The sequence below is a fragment of the Rosa rugosa genome, chromosome 1 (assembly GCF_958449725.1).
Source record: "Rosa rugosa chromosome 1, drRosRugo1.1, whole genome shotgun sequence".
Taxonomy (NCBI): domain Eukaryota; kingdom Viridiplantae; phylum Streptophyta; class Magnoliopsida; order Rosales; family Rosaceae; genus Rosa; species Rosa rugosa.
In genome coordinates, this window is record NC_084820.1 from 18,029,384 (window position 1) to 18,048,817 (window position 19,434).

General features: G+C 37.1%; 2 protein-coding genes and 1 long non-coding RNA gene across 4 annotated transcripts; 1 reads left to right on the top strand and 2 right to left on the bottom strand.

The window, feature by feature from the left end:
* Nucleotides 1–3,038: 3,038 nt before the first annotated feature.
* LOC133722182 (uncharacterized) lies at nt 3,039–6,524 on the bottom strand. 2 transcript variants are annotated; one of them, XR_009852532.1, is made up of 4 exons: nt 6,298–6,524; nt 6,032–6,191; nt 5,417–5,538; nt 3,039–3,950 (listed from the first exon to the last, which is right to left on the bottom strand). It is a non-coding gene; the product is annotated as an uncharacterized LOC133722182 (long non-coding RNA). The 2 variants fall into 2 exon arrangements; XR_009852530.1 differs by having other exon boundaries at nt 3,040–3,928.
* Nucleotides 6,525–7,767: 1,243 nt separating this feature from the next.
* On the bottom strand, nt 7,768–8,802 carry LOC133717440 (CBL-interacting serine/threonine-protein kinase 1-like). The gene has a single exon (XM_062144188.1). The coding sequence runs from the start codon at nt 8,800–8,802 to the stop codon at nt 7,768–7,770; it is 1,035 nt and encodes a 344-aa protein (XP_062000172.1).
* Nucleotides 8,803–14,624: 5,822 nt separating this feature from the next.
* On the top strand, nt 14,625–19,012 carry LOC133717523 (heterogeneous nuclear ribonucleoprotein 1-like). Its single transcript, XM_062144269.1, has 5 exons — nt 14,625–14,750; nt 15,307–15,356; nt 15,449–15,551; nt 18,037–18,282; nt 18,365–19,012. Exons 1-5 carry the CDS (start codon nt 14,625–14,627, stop codon nt 19,010–19,012), a joined length of 1,173 nt encoding a protein of 390 aa, XP_062000253.1.
* The last annotated feature ends 422 nt before the right edge of the window (nt 19,013–19,434 follow it).

Consider the following 19,434-nt stretch of genomic DNA (forward strand, 5'->3'; position numbering starts at 1 on the left):
ATCCACCACCTGCACCTAGGAATTCAATGGCCTCACCATCATTAATATTGGCAGCCGTCTTGAGCTTCTCAAACCTGGAGTCCACAATCACCTTCATCCTCCCAACAAATCCACTTTCAAAGATACTGTCCCAGAGGTCTGAATCATCTCCCAGAACAAGTTCACTCATTCTACTCCATGGCAGGTCAATTTGGGATCCGAAAACTTTCTTAAGCCACTCCAAGCTTCCTTCCAAGACCTCTTTGCTATTCATAGTCTCCCTTATCAACCTCTCAGCGGAGGCAAGCTCTTTGCCGCTGCCAATAGCATCAATGAGATACCTGCCATTGATCTTATCCACCATCTGAGCTCCACAGTCGGCAAGCCATGAAGAAGAAGCTTTCGCAATATAGTCTTTGTCCAGCATTACCATGGCAGACTCCAACTTGTCCCTGAAGGAATTCCAACACCGCCTTCCCACCGGCGTGGAGCCACCCTCACGCCTCCGACGTCGTCCAAGCAACGGCGGACAACTTCAGGCCACCCAACACCCGCCGGCACATGGAATCTCTGCAAAAGGAGCCGGAACCATCGTCTCCGCAAGCCACCGATCCCAACCGGCCTTCGATCTGCACCAGATAGCCTTCGAATCCGGCCGGCCAACCATCGACCCCCAACAGACGCCGCTCCGACCCAAGAGAATCCAATTCCTCTTCCAATCCCAGCCCGCTTCCCCGACTCATCCACTCCCTTCGACCCAGAAAGACACCGAACACCCACTGATCCAAAACTTCGAGCTTGAGACACAAACCTGAAACAAACCACCCGTCCGGCCTCACCGGGTTCTGAGTCGAAGAGGAAGTGAGAGAGAGGATAGGAAAAAAAAAAAAAAAAGAGGAAGTGAGAGAGAGGATAGAAAAAAAAAGAAAAGAAAAAAAAGAAGTGAGGGTAAAATGGTCATTTTGGACCAAATTGTGTGAGATTTGAATGTATAGGGAGTTATTTGTTAAAATTATGATACGAGGGACTGAACTGTCGACTCCCCAAAAGTTGAGGGAGTGACCAGTAATTTGCCCTATTCAAAATTATACCTGGATATGAGGGAGTATTTCAATTGGCAGCACAAGAAAACCACCTATAAACACCCAAAGACAAAAATGTAATCAGCAACTGCACCATACCAAACCAGTAACTTCATCCATACATAAAAGTTTTCTTACAGTGAAATGACCCGACTTACCATAATATGCACCTTCTTTACACATGCTCTTCAACTACAGAAACGGTATTCTAGATTAGCAATATCGAAAACTCATATTGTATAAAACCAATTGAGATACTGAAACCATAATTTAAAGTATCCACTAGACACTAGTTTCAATAAAATCATAAAATTCGGAAAACAATAAAATTCTGAATCCATTGAATCAAACACTGAAATGCTGAAATTATGTTCTGGTTTGCTCACAGTGTACTCAAAGTCCTGACTTGAAACGCTCCCTGCAAGAGTATCATTTGGCATTGGTATCCTAGTCAACAATTTTCAGTGTCAAATTTTTCTGGGTATTTCTAAAATCAAAAGTAATGAGAATACCCCTTTTGACGGCATAGTAAGAATCCTCTGCAGCAACTTTGGCAGCTCCAATCTGAACAAAACAACACAAATGAAAACCCAGAAAAACAAAAAGCGACATTTACATTGGGTGGAAAAGAAGAAAGAGAAAACATACGGTTGCGCTCTTCAAGAAAGCATCGGCGATGTCATTCAGCAATGGACTACCCAGTCATTCAGAAAAGTGCGAATGAAATTTCAGATGAGTGGAAGAAAAAATTAAACCAAAGCATGTAGTTTATGCGGGGTTTTGGGGAGGATGAGAAGATCGAATTAGGAGGGATAGCTAGTCGCACGAGGTTGGCCAGCCGTCCGCCGTAGTTATCTGTGACGAGAGATACCCTAAGTCGGGAGACGAAGGGACGAGCCGAGAGAGAGAACAGGTGTAGAGAGTGCTCATATATTGGTAGGTACTTTAATGTGTTTAGGGTGTGAGGAGTTCTTAAATTTCCTCACTGATAAATTTGGGATGGCGCCATCTTGTCCCGCCCAATAGATTGGGACAAATTTCCAAATTATTTGCAAGGATATTTTTGGCATAACCAAGGAATCATAACATTCCTCGCAAACTATGATTATTTGTGAGGAATTTTTCCTCGCAGATCTTTAACTAAGCGACGACCATTTATTCCTCGCAACTTGTCATTTTGGGCGAGGAATTATCAATCCTCGCAAATACTTTCCTCGCTAATTTCCTGATTTCTTGTAGTGCATGTAATGTGACATGGTCAGTTACTTAGTTAGTGACATGTGATTAACAGTGACTTGACTATCAACTTGTGACTTGGCTAGTGACATTGTCAGTGACATGTAATGTGACATGGTCAGTTACTTAGTTAGTGACATGTGATTAACAGTGACTTGGCTATTAACTTGTGACTTAGCTACTGACAGTTACTTGGTCAGTGACATGATCAGTTACTTAGTTAGTGACATGTGATTAACAGTGACTTGGCTATTAACTTGTGACTTATCTACTGACAGTTACTTGGTCAGTGACATGGTCAGTTACTTAGTTAGTGACATGTGATTAACAGTGACTTGGCTATTAACTTGTGACTTGGCTACTGACAGTTACTTGGTTAGTGACATATAATGTGACATGGTCAGTTACTTAGTTAGTGACATGTGATTAACAATGACTTGGCTATTAACTTGTGACTTGGCTACTGACAGTTACTTGGTCAGTGACATAGTCAGTTACTTAGTTAGTGACATGTGATTAACAGTGACTTGGCTATCAACTTGTGACTTCGCTACTGACAGTTACTTTGTTAGTGACATGGTCAGTTACTTAGTTAGTGACATGTGATTAACAGTGACTTGGCTATTAACTTGTGACTCATCATATAATTAGCCACTGCAAAAGCATGAATTCCATAAAATGATCAATAACTAAATTTTACAGATGTTAAAATGAAAGCTCATCTACTCATCAGATATCAAGTTGCTAAGAACTCCGGGAAAAAAAAATGTCATTTTAACCAAAAATAGCTTAAAAGAGACCAAACGAAAAAGGCACCGAGGGCTTTTTCTTATGAGACCATAGCATGATTTGTTCTCACTAAATGCATAGCTCAGTCTGCACAGGCTTCACGTCATACAAAAAGCGGGATATTGTGCCTCAAACTCCTTCAGGAGTCAATGCCACATTCTCATAGTAAAAATAAGGAGGTCTTGTGGCTGCCTCTGGAAGACTTCTGTGGATTTGACAGAGATCAGCTGGAGTCCCAAACCCATTAATTGGATTCGGGAGATGAATTGTACCAGCATCTTCCCCTAGATCTGGTTTCCATGTCCCATAATCCTTTTCCTTTTCAGCAATGAAGATTCACAAAGTTTCCTTTTATTCTTCTCAGGATACTCACTCCGCAGATGGTAGCCAAGAAGCAACTATATATAAGTACCCCTGGTTCTTAGCTCATTACATTAGGTCAATAGCACAAGGGAAAAATTAACGCCAAAGCTTAAAAACCTCAGCATACAACTTAAAAACAAAAAAAGAAAAGAAATTGAACATCTGAAACTTAGACAACAAACTCTTTCAGCCTCACTTTTTATGCATAACCAATTTCACCTAATCACTTCCTATCACCTACCAAATTTAGCTTCCCATAAATTTTAGCTGTAACCAAGTTGCAACTCTTGAGAAAAATATCTGCAATTCAGAGAAATCCCAAATCTATCTACACAAAAAATCAGGGATGTGAATTACCTGTTGATAATCGAGTTTGCAGAGAAGGAACGGAAAGAGCTAAATTTCTCGACACGGAGGGTTCTTTCTCCAACTTCGCAGGGCGGTTTGGTTTACAAAACCCACGCTAGCTGCATCTGTATCTGTATATATAAAGCGAAGCGCCTGTTATTGTTGTTCATAACTTGGTCAAATTTTTAACCAACTCCGGATATTCATCTTTCTTTATCATTAGACAAATATTGATAATAACCAGCATAAAATCAAAGAAAAGTACCAGAACACTAAACAAATAACCATAAAAAGCAGTAATGACAAAGAAACTCAACTACATTTGAGAAATTATTCATGAAATCACAATCGATCTAACCCACTTCTATCCTCCTATTATTTGACAAAGATTTCCATACACCAAAAGGGGGAAAATTAAGAATTTCAGAGAGAAGGCATAGCACTCTGACCCAAGACAATCACAAGAAAAGTAGCAGAAAACTAAAGAAAGAACCATAAATAGCAGTAAATGAAAGCAAAGAAACACAACCTTATCTAAGAAATTTATCCACAAAATCACCATCGATCTAACCCTCTTCTAATCCTTCTATAAAAAGAGTTACATATACCCAACAATACAAGACAAATCAGAAATAAATTAAAAAATCAAGAATTGCATAGCAACCCGACCCAAATGAAATGAAAGACAAACATGTTACAGAAAGGTTGCCAATTCTTTGAGTTTGTGCAGACTGAACTAAACAAAATGAGAATTATATTGCAAATTAGAGAGAAAGATTGGAAATAAACCCTAGGACTTTGGAGAAAGGAGCAGAATGGAATGGTAAGCAAACAAACTCTAGTTTAACATACCACAGTCCCTGAACTAACTACTCAATGAAAGAAGAATTGAAGAGACTTTAAATGCCTATACTCGAAGAAGAGGAGGAGGAGGAGGAAGAGAGACGAGAAGAAAGCGTTGTAGACAGAATAGACACAAGGTGTAAACTGAAAATTTCAATAAGGGTGTTTTCAATTTATTAAACTGTAGTCGGTTCCCTATTTGCAATAAGAAAACATGGATATGGAAAAGCAAGTTTCAGCTGCTTCTCAATTCCACTGCCACAGGCCACCGATAAAAAAAAAAAAAAAAAAAAAAACGCAAACTTTGCAAATTAACATCAGTAGCCCTAACTTTGGCCTCAGTGCCAACCTGAGCCTATTCATTATAAACTTGCAAAGGGATTCCCAAACTCAGCAGAAAGTAACCAGAGTCTTCTTCTTCACAACCAAGTTAACCATGGTAGCCAAGAAGCAACTACATATAAGTACCCCTGGTTCTTAGCTCATTACATTAGGTCAATAGCACAAGGGAAAAATTAACGCCAAAGCTTAAAAACCTCAGCATACAACTTAAAAACAAAAAAAGAAAAGAAATTGAACATCTGAAACTTAGACAACAAACTCTTTCAGCCTCACTTTTTATGCATAACCAATTTCACCTAATCACTTCCTATCACCTACCAAATTTAGCTTCCCATAAATTTTAGCTGTAACCAAGTTGCAACTCTTGAGAAAAATATCTGCAATTCAGAGAAATCCCAAATCTATCTACACAAAAAATCAGGGATGTGAATTACCTGTTGATAATCGAGTTTGCAGAGAAGGAACGGAAAGAGCTAAATTTCTCGACACGGAGGGTTCTTTCTCCAACTTCGCAGGGCGGTTTGGTTTACAAAACCCACGCTAGCTGCATCTGTATCTGTATATATAAAGCGAAGCGCCTGTTATTGTTGTTCCAAGACGTTCAATAGCAACATCAACGCCTAAATAGAGAGACCACAAAAACATTCTTTTAGTAGTCTAACATTTAGCACCACTACAGCCTACAAGTTTCCACAAATAGAGAGAGCACAACAACGGAGCACCAGATCAATCTCAGCTCAAATACAAACAGTGATTGAAAATCAAAGAGTTCAACCTCAACCGAACCCTAGAAATAGTAAGAAATTAAAAACCAATACTACAAAAACTAAAAGCTTGATCAATACAAAGCATACACAACTCCAGCAATGAAATTGCTTCCACAGAGATCATTTTGATACTTCTATCACAAATAGAATTGAGCAAAATCAAATTGTACCAGTAGAACTACTGAGATAACGAAGAACTAGCTATTGATAAATCGCATTAGAACCAAACAGATCTATGGCTATTGTAAACCAAATGACCTAAAAAAAAAAAAAAATACGAACCTCCTGTTCATGTCGACATCGGCCTTCTTGCAGACGATGTTGGCTAAACGGCGACCGATACCCTTGATGGAGGTCAGAGCGAACATGATCTTCTGATTTCCATCCACATTGGTGTTCAGAACACGCAAAATGTGCTGCAACTCTCGTTCGCGACGAGAGACTTCAAAACCAGAAAACTAAAATCAAAATCAAAATTGAGATTTCACGATTAGAAAAGAATCAGAGGAATCGAGATACTTCTCGAAATAGACCGACGCGTGCATCACCTCCATCACCTGCTCGACGGCGTTCATTACGAGCGGTCCGATTCCGTCGCCGGGGATTATGTTTTGGCACTCAGAGCTCCGTCGTTGGGTCGGGGCATGTAGGTGACCGATCGGGTTTGGGCAATGACGCCAGGTGAAGTTTGAGATTCGTCTTCTACCTTTTGGATTTCTAATCGAAGCTCTGGGATTTCTGATCAAAATGGAGAGAAGATTTGCGCTCTGATATTTTTGACTATAAAGCTATAAACATATATTTGGCTTTAAGGGCAGAATCGGAATAAAAAAATTAAAAACTGACCTGTTTTAACATCATCTCATTATTAATAAGGACCAAATTAATATTATTAACAATTCATAATGGATCTTTTTATCAAGTGGGAAACTAGGTGACATTTTTATCATTTCATACTCTAATGTGACATTTTCCATCATTTCCCTAAAAAGGAATTAAAAGAACTAATTTATTTCTGCTGGCACATAGCACGTGGCACTATGTTGTTAGACCCATATGGAGAGTACGTGTGTATCTAGTATTCCCCAACATAAAAATAAAAGTTTTCATGAGCGTTCCTTACTTGGGTCTGCCAGTCTGCCACAGGCCCACAACATTAAACTATGTAAATGATTTGGGTTCTTATATTTATCTCCCACAGTTACCCGCAGACAGGCATGGAACGAGGGTGGGGCTGGGTTGTGCTGCAGCCCACCCCAGTTTTTCTGAAAAGAAAAAGTATATATGTATGGAGAACAAAGCCTGAGGCCATACGTATCAAAAAAAAAAAAGCCCGAGGCCATAAGAGATTTTCTTCAAATCTCTCCTGCTTTTCTTTTTGTAAAACCTTTTTATGTTTATAAAACTCGGGTGAATAAGCATAAGCATATCTTCTCCATTGATATGCTAACCTAACTATCTTGAAGAAATAATTTCGCAACCTAAAGTAAATTTTGCCCCCTCAATGTAATATTCTAGTTCCGTCCCTGCTCGCACAATAGAGTTAAGGATGGGTGTGGCACCTCGTAAACTTTCTAAGTAAATCAGTAAAAGAAGTATTGTAACTCTTTATCTCTTCGTTGAAACTTGAGGATCAACCTAGACCCCATCTTTCAGGACTATTGTATGTTTGACCAGAAGAAGCCAGAGAGATCTAGACATGAGAAGAATCCAATAAACTCATAGGCATTGAGTAAGGGTGGGGGCGTTAGGATCTGTCCCCTTCAATTAGGTTTTCTAAAGAAATGAAACAGAAAATTACAGAGAGAGATGAAGAAGAAAATTGCAGACCCACGTACAGCTAGCTATATATATATCATTCTCAAAAAAAAAAAAAAAGCTATATATATATATCACTCGATAACTTACGCACCCAGCTCGTACCTGCAATCGTTGTGGCCTGACACGTGTCATAGAAGTAATGAGATTGACCGACCATGACAACCTGATTGCCCGGACGATATCTAGAAGAAACAGACTCAAACTTCCTTTTTTTGGTCAATAAACTCACTGCACTGGAAGTCTGAAACACAAAGCCCAAAACAACATAATAGAGCCCGAAGAAAACTCGGGACCTTAACAGTCGAGCAATGCAAATCTGGAATCTTTAAAGCTTCTTCATCATCGACATGTATATGTCCTTCTTCTTCGTCTTCATCGGGTTTTGCAGGAGTGTAGTCCTGGTTGAACCATTCATCTGACTTTATGCCTCTCATGTTTATTCTGGTGACAGGATTCGGATCCAGAATCCTTCTTATCAAGGATTTTGCACCAGGTGATAACCAATCGGGTATTTTGAAATTCCCTTTATATATCTTGTGATAAAGAACTGCAAGATTTTTATCGTCAAAAGGACAGAACCCCGAAAGAATGGCAAACAAGATCACACCGCAAGACCATGTATCGGCGGTGGCGCCATTGTACCCCCGATTAATGAGAATCTCAGGAGCAACATAGTTAGGGGTTCCACAAATTGTATGCAGTAACCCATCTTTTTTTAAATGCTGGGGCAAGGCGCTAAGGCCAAAGTCACATATCTTTATGTTTCCTTCCTCGTCTAGGAGAATGTTCTCCAGCTTAAGATCCCGATGGTAAACGCCTTTGTTGTGGCAGTAGCTAACGCCATCAATTAACTGTTGGAAAAGCTTCCTGCCTTCGGCTTCTGTGACCCTTCCGTTATGACGGATTTTGTCGAACAAATCTCCCCCTTCAACGTATTCTAGGACCATACAAATCTGGGTTTTACTCGCCACAATCTCGTGTAATCTGACGACGTTTGGATGTTTGAGAAGCTTCAAAGTTTCAATCTCCCTTGTTATCTTGTTGGCCATGTTTAGGTCACTGATTCTCTTCCTCTCCAGAATCTTAACTGCAAAGGGTTGGCCTGACTCCACGTTCGTAGCAAACTTGACTTTGCCGAAGCTGCCCTCTCCCAGAGTCTCTCCCAACTCGTATTTTCCCACTTGTATTCTCTTTTTACTATAATCTCTATTACCTTTCTGTGTGATCACCATATGCATCTTAATTCAATCACCCACCACTCCCAATTTCACAGTCGATCGACTCTCTAAGAAGCTCTCTGCTTTGCTCTGAAAGAAAGGCTTCAATAGTAGAGTCCGATGAAATAGCAGTACGATATTTGCTCTGATGTGTGTGTGTGTGTGTATATAGGGTTGGACTAATGTATGAACTAATCAAAATGTAACCCAAATCCAACACAAAAGCAGAGTTCAAGTCCAGATGGGCAAAGGGGAGACTTCAGATCAATTTTGAAAAGAATAGGATTTCGTTTTTTCGGATTAATAAACCATGCATATTAGAAATCGAACCCCGTAATATTCGAACAATGATGCCTGTTAATGTTTAGCTGTAAATTATATGGTACAAATATTGTTGATTGCTGCTACCTCCATTTCCATTTTACTGTATAATGTGAGATCTAAAAGAGAATAAATTTCTCTTGTAAGGGTTAATTTCATTTTACTTCCTTAACATCTATATCTTAAATCAGTTGTGGCCATACACTTTTAATTTCATCACATGTATCCATGTGTTGTCTAATTTAATCAATTACATTCAAACATTAGTTTTTCCATCAAATATTTCGTAAATTGAAAACGTGGCTTTAATGGGTTCCCTTGTATGATAATAATTTTTTAACATGACATGCAAAATTATATTGTAAGTGACTTCAATTTTAAAATATATCACACAATAGTTGGCAAAAAAGCTAAGGGTTAGAATGATTTGAAATGCAAATGCCAAGGAAGTAAAATGAATATTGTAACAAACAAATAGGGTGGTGCTATTCACATATCATTTTTCTCTATTCACACACCCCCTCTATTTTTCTATTACTTTAATTTATTTATTTTTACAAATTACCCTAACTACCCTCCCTTGCAATTAAATTTTATTTGGGTGATGCTATTGTCAGCCTATAATTTTCTTTGTTCACCCTACTTGCTCATTACACCCAACATTTTAATTTCAATTATTAGATTTACTTATCCAACCCATTTTTCTTTTCAGGATATCCTCCATCATATGACATATCAAATTAAAAAAGAAATTTTGTTTAATGAAAATTTCTCATTTAATTTATATCAATTAAAAATACGTCCTAAAATATATTAAAGTTTCCTAATAAAATCATAATTTGATTTACTTCCATTTTTTTATTTTTTCCATTCATTTTCAATGTTCGTTTATTTCAATCCATATTAAAAAAATTAGTAAGTGCTACTATGAGCAATGAAAAAAAGATTGATTTTTTTTCTTCGTGTTTTAAATTTTTTACTTTCAGTGTTTATAAAGGTATTATAAAGATTTTGATGAAGTTAACACTAATGGTTTTGTGAATTGAATAACGAATTAACGATGAGGACGCAACAAAAAATAAAAAAGAAAATTGTAATAAATTGAAATTTGGATGGAGAATATGAAGATTAATGTTATCAAAAGAGAAATTAAGGAGTTTTGTATTTAATTAGTTATGTATTTAGTTTTCCTTGAAGATTTAAATTTTAGAAAATTAGTGTACTTATTAGTCATTTTGCATTTGGGTAATATAGTCTTTCAATAATTCAAATATTTGTAGGGTGAACAAAGAAAATGGTAGGGTAGCAATAGCCGCACCCTTAAATTTTTTCTTTTTCTATTTGGAAATTCAATCATCCCCAAATCTTAAACCCTTATTTTCCCGCAGGCACAGAGGACTTCAAAACTCTTTTTTATTCCTTTTTTTTTTATCAAAAACTTCTCTAGCATAGTCATTCTATCTCTCTAATGTGATGCTTTGAAGTTCAATCAAAGCAGAATAAGCAACTTTAGACCCATCTCTGGAGAAAATTTTACACTTGATTTGCAATGGAGACATGGAAGAAAAATATGAGGTCAGTGATCATTCGAGCCCCTTTGAATCCATCATTCCTGATAAAATTCTAACTGAAATTATTTGGTGTATTTGAATCCATTAAGCAACTATAAAACTTTACAACAGCCTAATAATGATAGCCTTATGATTATAGACATGATTTGTTCTACTATTTTATGCTAGAATACAAAAGATTTTGCCATAGGAAAATTATAATATGAGAGGGGTTTCAGAGATAAGGAGTGGTTGTTTGTGGGGGTGGGTTTCAGCAAGGGTTGGTGTTTTTTATTGAGGGTTGATTGGTTCTTATGCTTCTAGTTACTCTTGTTTATTAGCTTTTATTTTTATGAAGCAATGTTGTGGACTGGTACATTGGTTTTTGTTATTTTTGTGCTAAATTATTTAGGTAATTCATGCTCCAATATACATTATTGAAGTATTTGTGCTGACAGTTTTATCATTGCTTATAGTTGAAAGGAATTAAATGTGTTGAAATAAGGATAGCTTGCTCTTTGCTACTGTAAGATCATGTGCAACTTTTTACTCTCTGCTTTTGCAGCCCCAACTATGGTTTATGCATTTCACTTTTATATGCGTACAAACTTTTTACCATCTATACATTTCAGTTCAATAACTGTAACTGCTACTCTAAATAACCAACTAGTTATTGTATTGGCATTTTCTTCACAATGTTGAATTAGGTCTGATACTTTTTTACCTAACAATCAGAGTGTGAAGAGCAATATCATATTTATTGCTGAAAATTAGTGTTACTTGGAAGATCTTCGTGTCATAATATCTTAGTAGCAAAAAAATTGATTTATTGTATAATGATGTTTGATTCATGATTGACTTGCCAAATATAAAAAAGAAAAAAAAAAAACATAATTGCAAGGGAGGGTAGTTAGGGTAATTTGTAAAAAAAAAATTGAATTAAAGTAATAGAAAAATAGAGGGGGTATGTGAATAGAGAAAATAGGTGTGTTGAATAGCACCACCCAACAAATAAATTGAAACTATAACTAACTAAAGAATTTTGAATGGTTGGCAAAATACGTATATGCATGGGACGGAGCCATGGATAGTGATGAACACTATTTGGGCTTATATTTCTCTGAATGTCTGGACATGCACATCGAAATTTAAGTAGCCCTATGATTATACCATTGGCTAGCTAGGTTTGGTCCTGAGTTGGATACTTTCTATATATATATATATATATATATATTTAGTTAAAAAATATTATATTCATCACAAGCCAGAATAGGCTGTTACATACCCTTCCGCTGTCATTTAAGGGCATAGACAGTCAAGAAGCTAGTGGTACGTACATATAGTCCTACTCATTATACATTCAAATACGTAGAGATAGCGGATATCCTCCTTCAGTACTACTCTAGAGACGCTAAAGAGACATTGGGTGCACATCAGTGCTTAGGTTCCTAAATACAAGGAATTTATTGTAAAAGACAAAGCTAAAACATAGTAAAGACCTAGGGCAACAAACCCCAGCCCAAAATAGTAGCCCCAAGAGCATCCAAAGGAATAGTCCAACTTCAGAGCCCATTAAGCTGGCCTGGCCCCAGCCTATCTTCCCCGACGACATGTCGTACTCCACAAATCCAGCGCTCCTGACCACCCGCTCTGCCACGACCCGTGTCGCTCCGATCTACGCCGCCACGACCTCTCATCGCTTCGACCCAAATCGCCGCGCCCTATGCCGCCACAGCGCACTCCAGAATCAAGCCGACACAGCTTACGCCGCCCGGAAACCCGCCGGTCTTGATCAGTACAACTACACCGCCAGTTGAGATGTGGCCAGAAAACCGAAGGCCGAGCCATCTGGAAACTCTCCGGAGGGCAAAAACCCATGGATGTTCCTCGGACTCAGATTGAATGTCCGTCTAGCAGCAAACCCCAGACAAAGGCGAGGCCGGAGGCCAGCACCAATCGGGGCGCCGCCGAACGAGATCTATTGATGCGGAAAAGACCGGCCTTTAGGGTTTCTCAAGGGAGAGAGAAAATTAGCTCATATTAGTCTATTGTTACAAAATACTTTCTATATATGAATGAAAGAAAACAAAAATAAAAGCTAATACCCATTAAAATTCATGATCATGAACCTCATGGCTACGCAAATTATGTAAGTTGATTCATGGAATTAGGGTTAAATGAGAAACATGTCTCGTCAAAATCCACATTAAACCTAGATCATAGTGCAATTCTTGTGACTTGACTCTTGCCACAAGAGGATACTAACAAGAGTGGTGGAGCCAAAACTTGATCTCAGTTAGGGTTTTTAGAAATTAAAAAAAAAAAAAAACTCAAAGTACATACCAAAATTTTAATAAAAAATAATAATCTATACTATTATTAAGAGAAGAGGTTTTGTTAGCCAAAATGGGTGTGAAAATACAATAAAATCCTTAGACCTTATATTAATTTTAAATAATTTTTAATAACTTAGTGGTAGTACAGTAATTAGCAAAATTAAAATTCCTATAAAAAATAAGTTAAATAATTAATTTTCAGAAAGTTAACCACCCATGACTGCAATAACCACCCACAATTCAGATAATATCTCCTTTTCTTTTTTCTCAAATAACTTTTTCTTTTCTCAATATAATAATAAAATTTTTAACACATGCAGAGCATGTGAGCAGAAAACTAGTTTAGAATAAGATTAAGTTAAGATAAGAACATCTTTAAAATTATATATTTCATATGTCAGATTTATAATAGCAAGCCACATGGAAAAAAAATTAAATAAATAGGTATGCAAGCCAAAATAAAAAATAAAAATAATGCTACAAGGTAATCAAACCTTGGACCAAGGGCATGAACACAAGCATTCTTAACCACTGCACAACAAATTGACAGTTCATGCTATTGAGTAAAAATTCAAAGAAATATCTTTTTTACTCGTAGAGATTTAAAAAAAAAAAAAAAAGATGTGTCACGGGATCCACATGATCTCAATGTGGCTCTGCCATTGCCTAACAACCCAAACGATATTAGTTTCGTCGAAAGTGAGTGAAGTATGAACATAGGATCAGGTGGGTCCTGTGCTCCACCTCATTTTTTTTTCTTTCAAAAATTTACTTTCCAAATTTTTTTTTCTTATTAATTATTTCTTTTACGTTTTCTTTTCCTAAAATAAGCATAATAAATACTTTATTTAGGCTTATAGAATTACTTTCTCATTGAATTACTTCTATAAAAGAAATTATTATAACTAATGCTTAGAACATCTTTAGCAGACTCTCTATTTTATTTTTGGAGAGCATGTTTAGTTTTTTATCTATTTTAGCAGCTACACCAGACTCCTAAGTGGCTCTCTATTATAACTTTTAGCTATCTCGCTCCTAAATATAGAGAGTGGGATGAGACTCTCTATAATTTAAAACATTCATTTTAAGTTATTTTATGTAATTTATAAATATATTTAAACTATTTAATCTTCATTTAAAAAATAATATAAATTCAAAACTAGCTAAAATAGAGAGCATTGATGCAGACATAATTCTAAAGTGGCTAGCTAAAATAACTTTTTAGCTACTTTAGCTAAAATTTGACTAAAAAATAGCTAGCATTGCTAAAGATGCTCTTAAAATAAGAAATGATGAACTCATTTCCTTGGCGTTCTTAATATTTGATTTCCTTTTTAGGCTATATTTTCTATTTTAAACTCTTTTTCATTTAGTTTCTAGATATTTACTAATGAACCGATTTGAATACTTAATGCAAAGAAAAAATATAGTTAAGAGATGCGATATTTTTTTCTTTTCTCTATTGATTATTCTACACTTCTTAGCAACGAAACATTAAAAAAAATTCACGTTACTGTTATTGTACGTGATTGAAGTTGAAAAATGGGATGGCGAGTGAAACTCATATAAGAGGAGAGTGAGGGCTCTCTGACTGCTAGCGCCGCCACAGATGGGCGTTGAGCCAGGCGTTATGGCGCCTCTGCTACAACGTTCACCAATGCGTACAAGCACTGCAAGGTCGGTCTCAATCTCACGAAGCGGATTCAAGCCGTGCACCTTCCAAAAGGGATGGGTTTCAAAGACGGCAACTGCTTTTGTAGGATAGGCGTCTGTGGTTTTAAGTCTAATGTTTTGGAGAATCCCACTATGGAGTTTGGTGTGGGATCCAGACCAGGTTCTATTGATGGGGAGGCCGGTGTTATGATGGGTTAGGCGCGAGCTGTCGAGCTTTGGTTTGCTGCAGACGATGTTGTAGATCCTGATGGTAGCGGCCTTGATCCAGATGTGGCTAGGGCTGGTGGCAGTCAACCGTGTTTGGGTCTGGGTTTCGCTAATCCGACCTAAGATTGGCCTACTACTGCTGGGCAGCCATCGGTGTTCTAAGGAGGCGGGTGGCTTCTGTTTTGGTGGCTAGATTGGATACAGATGCCAACTGGCAGCAGTTGACAGACGCGAATGGGTGCCCTGCTTTGCGTGTCCAGCTCAAAATGGGGCACCAATAGTTTGGGCTGTTTTTGGGCCCACTCCACCCCTTTGTTAGACCCAATTTCATGGGTCTGGATTTAGGACCCAGGAGGTATTTTGGGTTTTTTTTTTTTTTTTGCTCAATTGTGTTATTCTTATTATTTCGAGTGTGCTGTGCTTCTGTGCAGGTAAATTGCTCATTGCTACATTCTATAAAAGATCCCAATATAAACACGCTGTGAGTACCACAATTGTGTGTCTTGGCGAGTAGTGTTCTTTATGCTGGGACAAATTTAATTTTGATTGGTCTGCCGATCTCTTGCATGCCAGGATTACAGATTCTGATGGTTTGGTCTCCAAATCTCAAGATCATGACAATGATTCCATTATTGGTAATTATCTTGAGAAGGCTGGAAAGTTACCTTCAGTTTTTGTTAGTTTCTTTAAAAGTGTTTCAGAGCAATGTTCTATTGTACATGAGCAACTTGTTGGTGTAGTACACATTCTGATTTGTTCTATCTAAGCTCTAGCTTCAAGCCATTTTTGGCTTGTGTCTGCTCCTGTTTGCTCAAAAATCATCACGGCCACGTGTCACTAGGCCGAGGATTTCTTTAGCTTACACGTATCCTTCTGGTATGGTAACTAGTGCGAGGGCGTGCGGTCGAGAGGCCAAGCGAGGTTTTGTTCTTTTAATTTTTAGATCTTGCGCCAATCTGACTTTTGATCAATTGATTGTGGGCCGAGGAATGATTGATCTCGGGCGCAGGGTTCTCTCTGCCTTGGATGCAAGAACTTTAGCACAGATCTGCCTTACCTAACCACAGTCTTCGTGCTGTGAAACTCGGTGATTGATGTGAAAGTGAGGTGACGATGATTGTTTTTATGATTTTCTTAATATTTAAAAAGTAAATGACAAAAGTAAACAATAGCAAATAAATAGCATAAAAGAAAGTGTAGGAATGTAAAAGTGCAGCAAAAAAAAGGGAAAATTTCGCAAACAGTACACCAAGTAAAGGCCACTAATAATTCTTATACATAAAGTTCCAAACTAAACATTTCGGTACACGAAATCTGAAACTCGACCCACTATCAGTACATGACATCAATTTTTGACACCAAAATGTCCATTATGCCCTCAGTTCTTTTTTGTTTTTAATAATTTTTTTTTCTGTTATTTTTTTTTCCTTCGTTTTTTCTGTTATTTTTTTTTTCTTCCTTCGTTTTTATCTCTTTCTTTCTTTTCACATGACTAAATATTGGCTGAGTTACAAATATAAGCTGTAGGACCATAAATCTCACCAATTGGAGGGCAAGGGCGGCGTTGGAAGCGAGGGAGTGAGCTCGGAAGAAGGAAGAAGAAAGAGATAAAAACGAAAGAAACAAAAATAACAGAAAAAATGAAGGAAAAAAAAATAACAGAAAAACAAATTTATTAAAAAAAAAAAAGAACTGAGGGCATAATGAACATTTTGGTGTCAAAAATTGAAGTCGTGTACTGATAGTGGGTCGAGTTTCAGATTTCGTGTACCGAAATGTTTGGCTTGGAACTTTATGTATAAGAATTATTAGTGGCCTTTACTTGGTGTACTGTTTGCGAAATTTTCCCCCAAAAAAAATGCAGGAAGATAAAGAGCAAGAATGTAAACCGCAGGAAATAAAGTGCAACAAAGTAAAAAGTGAAAAGTTAAATTGCTGAAATGTAAAGAACTGTAATGTAAAGTGCAGGAAAGATAAATATCAGTAAAGAAAAGCAATAAGATAAAACACTACTTTACGTTTCTGGTCTCTTTGACGCCATCTATGCTTAATTTCATGGGTAATCAAATTCAGTAACTGATGATTCCAGCAACAAAACCCCTTAATGCACATTCAAGTTGATTGTTCCAAGCTTTAGTAACGGCCTTCTTAACTTGTTATATTTTGTCATGAAACTGACAGTCAACTTTTATAGATTTGTAATAAGCCTCCTTTGATTTCTTCAAATTTAGTAATGGTTCTCTAAACTAGTTATCTTCTGCAATAAAGTTGACAGCTAAATTTGTAAATCTTCAATGTGTCGCGGCTGATCATCAATCATCGCGCCTTGTTCGTCAGACCCACATGTCTACTACGTGGGCCTTGCCAAATTTAGGTGCAAATAGTTCCAAATGTTATTTGGGATGTCATTCTAAACGATTGTAATCATTAAAAACTTCAATAAATTATTATTTTAAAAAAAAAACTTTAAAAAAAATTCAGCCAGGTATTTGGTACGGGCGTACGGCTGCCCAATTAAAACTTAGAAACTAGCTTGTAAATTTTTTTAAGTGAAATACCCAAAACATCATGTGCATGTATAATGATTTTTTTTTTTTTTTTTTTTGACTTTGTCAAGGGGAACCCAAAGGCTTCCTAGGTCCAAGATAAACCCATTCGGCGCATGTGAAATGATTGTTCAACCCTATCGTGGGGTATTCCCGCTTTTAGTCTTCTGCATAATTACAAGGGTGAGGTTTTATATAAAAGCAAATCATGGTTTTAAGCATCCAAGTATGTATATAAATACTTCTCAGCGACGTTATTTAATTACTTATGCATGTTCTCACCATTATTGAAATAATCTGCACTAAATATTCAGATTTTTTTCCCCCATAAATATTGAGATTGCTAGACCAAGAAAAGAACTTTTCTGAAAATAGGAAGTAAATCTATAAAGCGGATTTTAGTCATCGTTGCCCTTTTCTGAATGGAATCCTAATATTACTAGAGTAAATCTCTATATTCCTTCTTATTTAGGGTTTAGTTTATGTAGTATATAAACTCCACTTACTCCATAAACTCTGTTTCATATAGTTACAAACATTGACCGTCTCTCACAAGTCACAAGCGGCTCCATACATCAATTATTTCTTGCCTTATTTACTTTGCAAATTTTTCAGGGTTTGTTAATATTAGGTGCTATGGAAGCAGAGCAAGAGAGAAAGTTGTTTGTGGGAGGAATACCATGGCAGGTTGACAAAACTATTTTGGAAGAACACTTCAGCCAATATGGTGAAGTAGAAGAATGCGTGATCGTGCTAGATAGAATCACTCGTCAACCTAGAGGGTTTGGTTTTGTTACCTTCACCGACCAATTGGTGGCTGAGAAAGTCTTGGAAGAAAACCACTGCATCTTTGACAAAAAGGTTAGTTCAACTGTAATTGTAGAAAGTTTGTATAAGTGTTTTATGCTCTTAATTTTGTGATAATTTTGTGTTGGATAATTAGTCATTCTTTTTCGGGGATGAATTTAATTTGGTTATACAGCTTGTTGTAAATCCCTCAGAACCAAGGCGCGGAACGAACCAGAATAACCAAAGCGATCAACATGCTCAACGTCGAGGATCTTATCACCCCAAAAAGATATTTGTGGGGGGTTTACCGCATCATCTTACAGAAGAAGAATTTATCAACTACTTTGCGAAGTTTGGCGCAATTGATGAGGGGGTGATTATGTATGAAAAGGAAACCAACACGTCGAGGGGATTTGGTTTCATCACTTTTGAATCAGATGAGACTGTTAAAGATGTAATGCAGAAAAGTTTTCACGAACTGAAAAATGAGATAGTGGAGGTCCGGCAGGCTCGTCTCGAAGTAAGGAGGAATCACAGACGTTTGGTGAACTGGTATGACCCTGAGAATGTAGGGTCGGAACTTGTAGGAGGGCTTCGATACGATGATCTTGCTTTTGGGATTGATCGTCTTTTCTGCTACAATTGTGGAGGTCCTTATGGTTATGGACATTATCCAGGGTGCTTGTATGGGGAGGATCCTTATAGGGGGACTTGGAATACTGTGAGGGTTCTCCATACCAATTGGGTTGGTGGTGGTGAAGTGGACCCGTGGGCGTGGAATGGTTATCTACAATTAATATAACGAAGACCTACTGACTTACGTAAACCCATAAGCTGCTCGATCATCTTATTCATGCACATGCATGAACTATGATGTTTCTATCTAAACCCTATTGATTATAAATTCTGTGAGTATGGTTAATAAATAATGTTTGAGTTTTAAACCTAAGTAATCCGATCTAGACGTGGGTCAATGAATTAATTAGCAATATTTATCTATAACACAATCACATAATTTTGCTAGGTTACTTGTACGCATTTAATATTTCGGATGTTAGTTAAAACTAGTTGAACCTAACTATTTTCCTCACTCATTCTGCTCAAGATTGTCAAGATTCATATTGTCAAGTTATTATCATGTAATTTTAGTGATCGTATTAATATATCTGGTTATTTACAATTGTTTGAACAATTTTATGGTGGAATTCTCGATTTAGTTTGTTA

Excerpts from the sequence above, each read along its gene's own strand:
- LOC133717440 (XM_062144188.1), bottom strand. The coding sequence starts at position 8,802 with ATGGTGATCACACAGAAAGGTAATAGAGATTATAGTAAAAAGAGAATA.
- LOC133717523 (XM_062144269.1), top strand. The coding sequence starts at position 14,625 with ATGGCGCCTCTGCTACAACGTTCACCAATGCGTACAAGCACTGCAAGG. Across the intron at positions 15,357-15,448 it reads GATCCCAATATAAACACGCT|GATTACAGATTCTGATGGTT; the intron begins GTGAGTACCACA and ends CTTGCATGCCAG. Across the intron at positions 18,283-18,364 it reads ACTGCATCTTTGACAAAAAG|TCATTCTTTTTCGGGGATGA; the intron begins GTTAGTTCAACT and ends TTGGATAATTAG.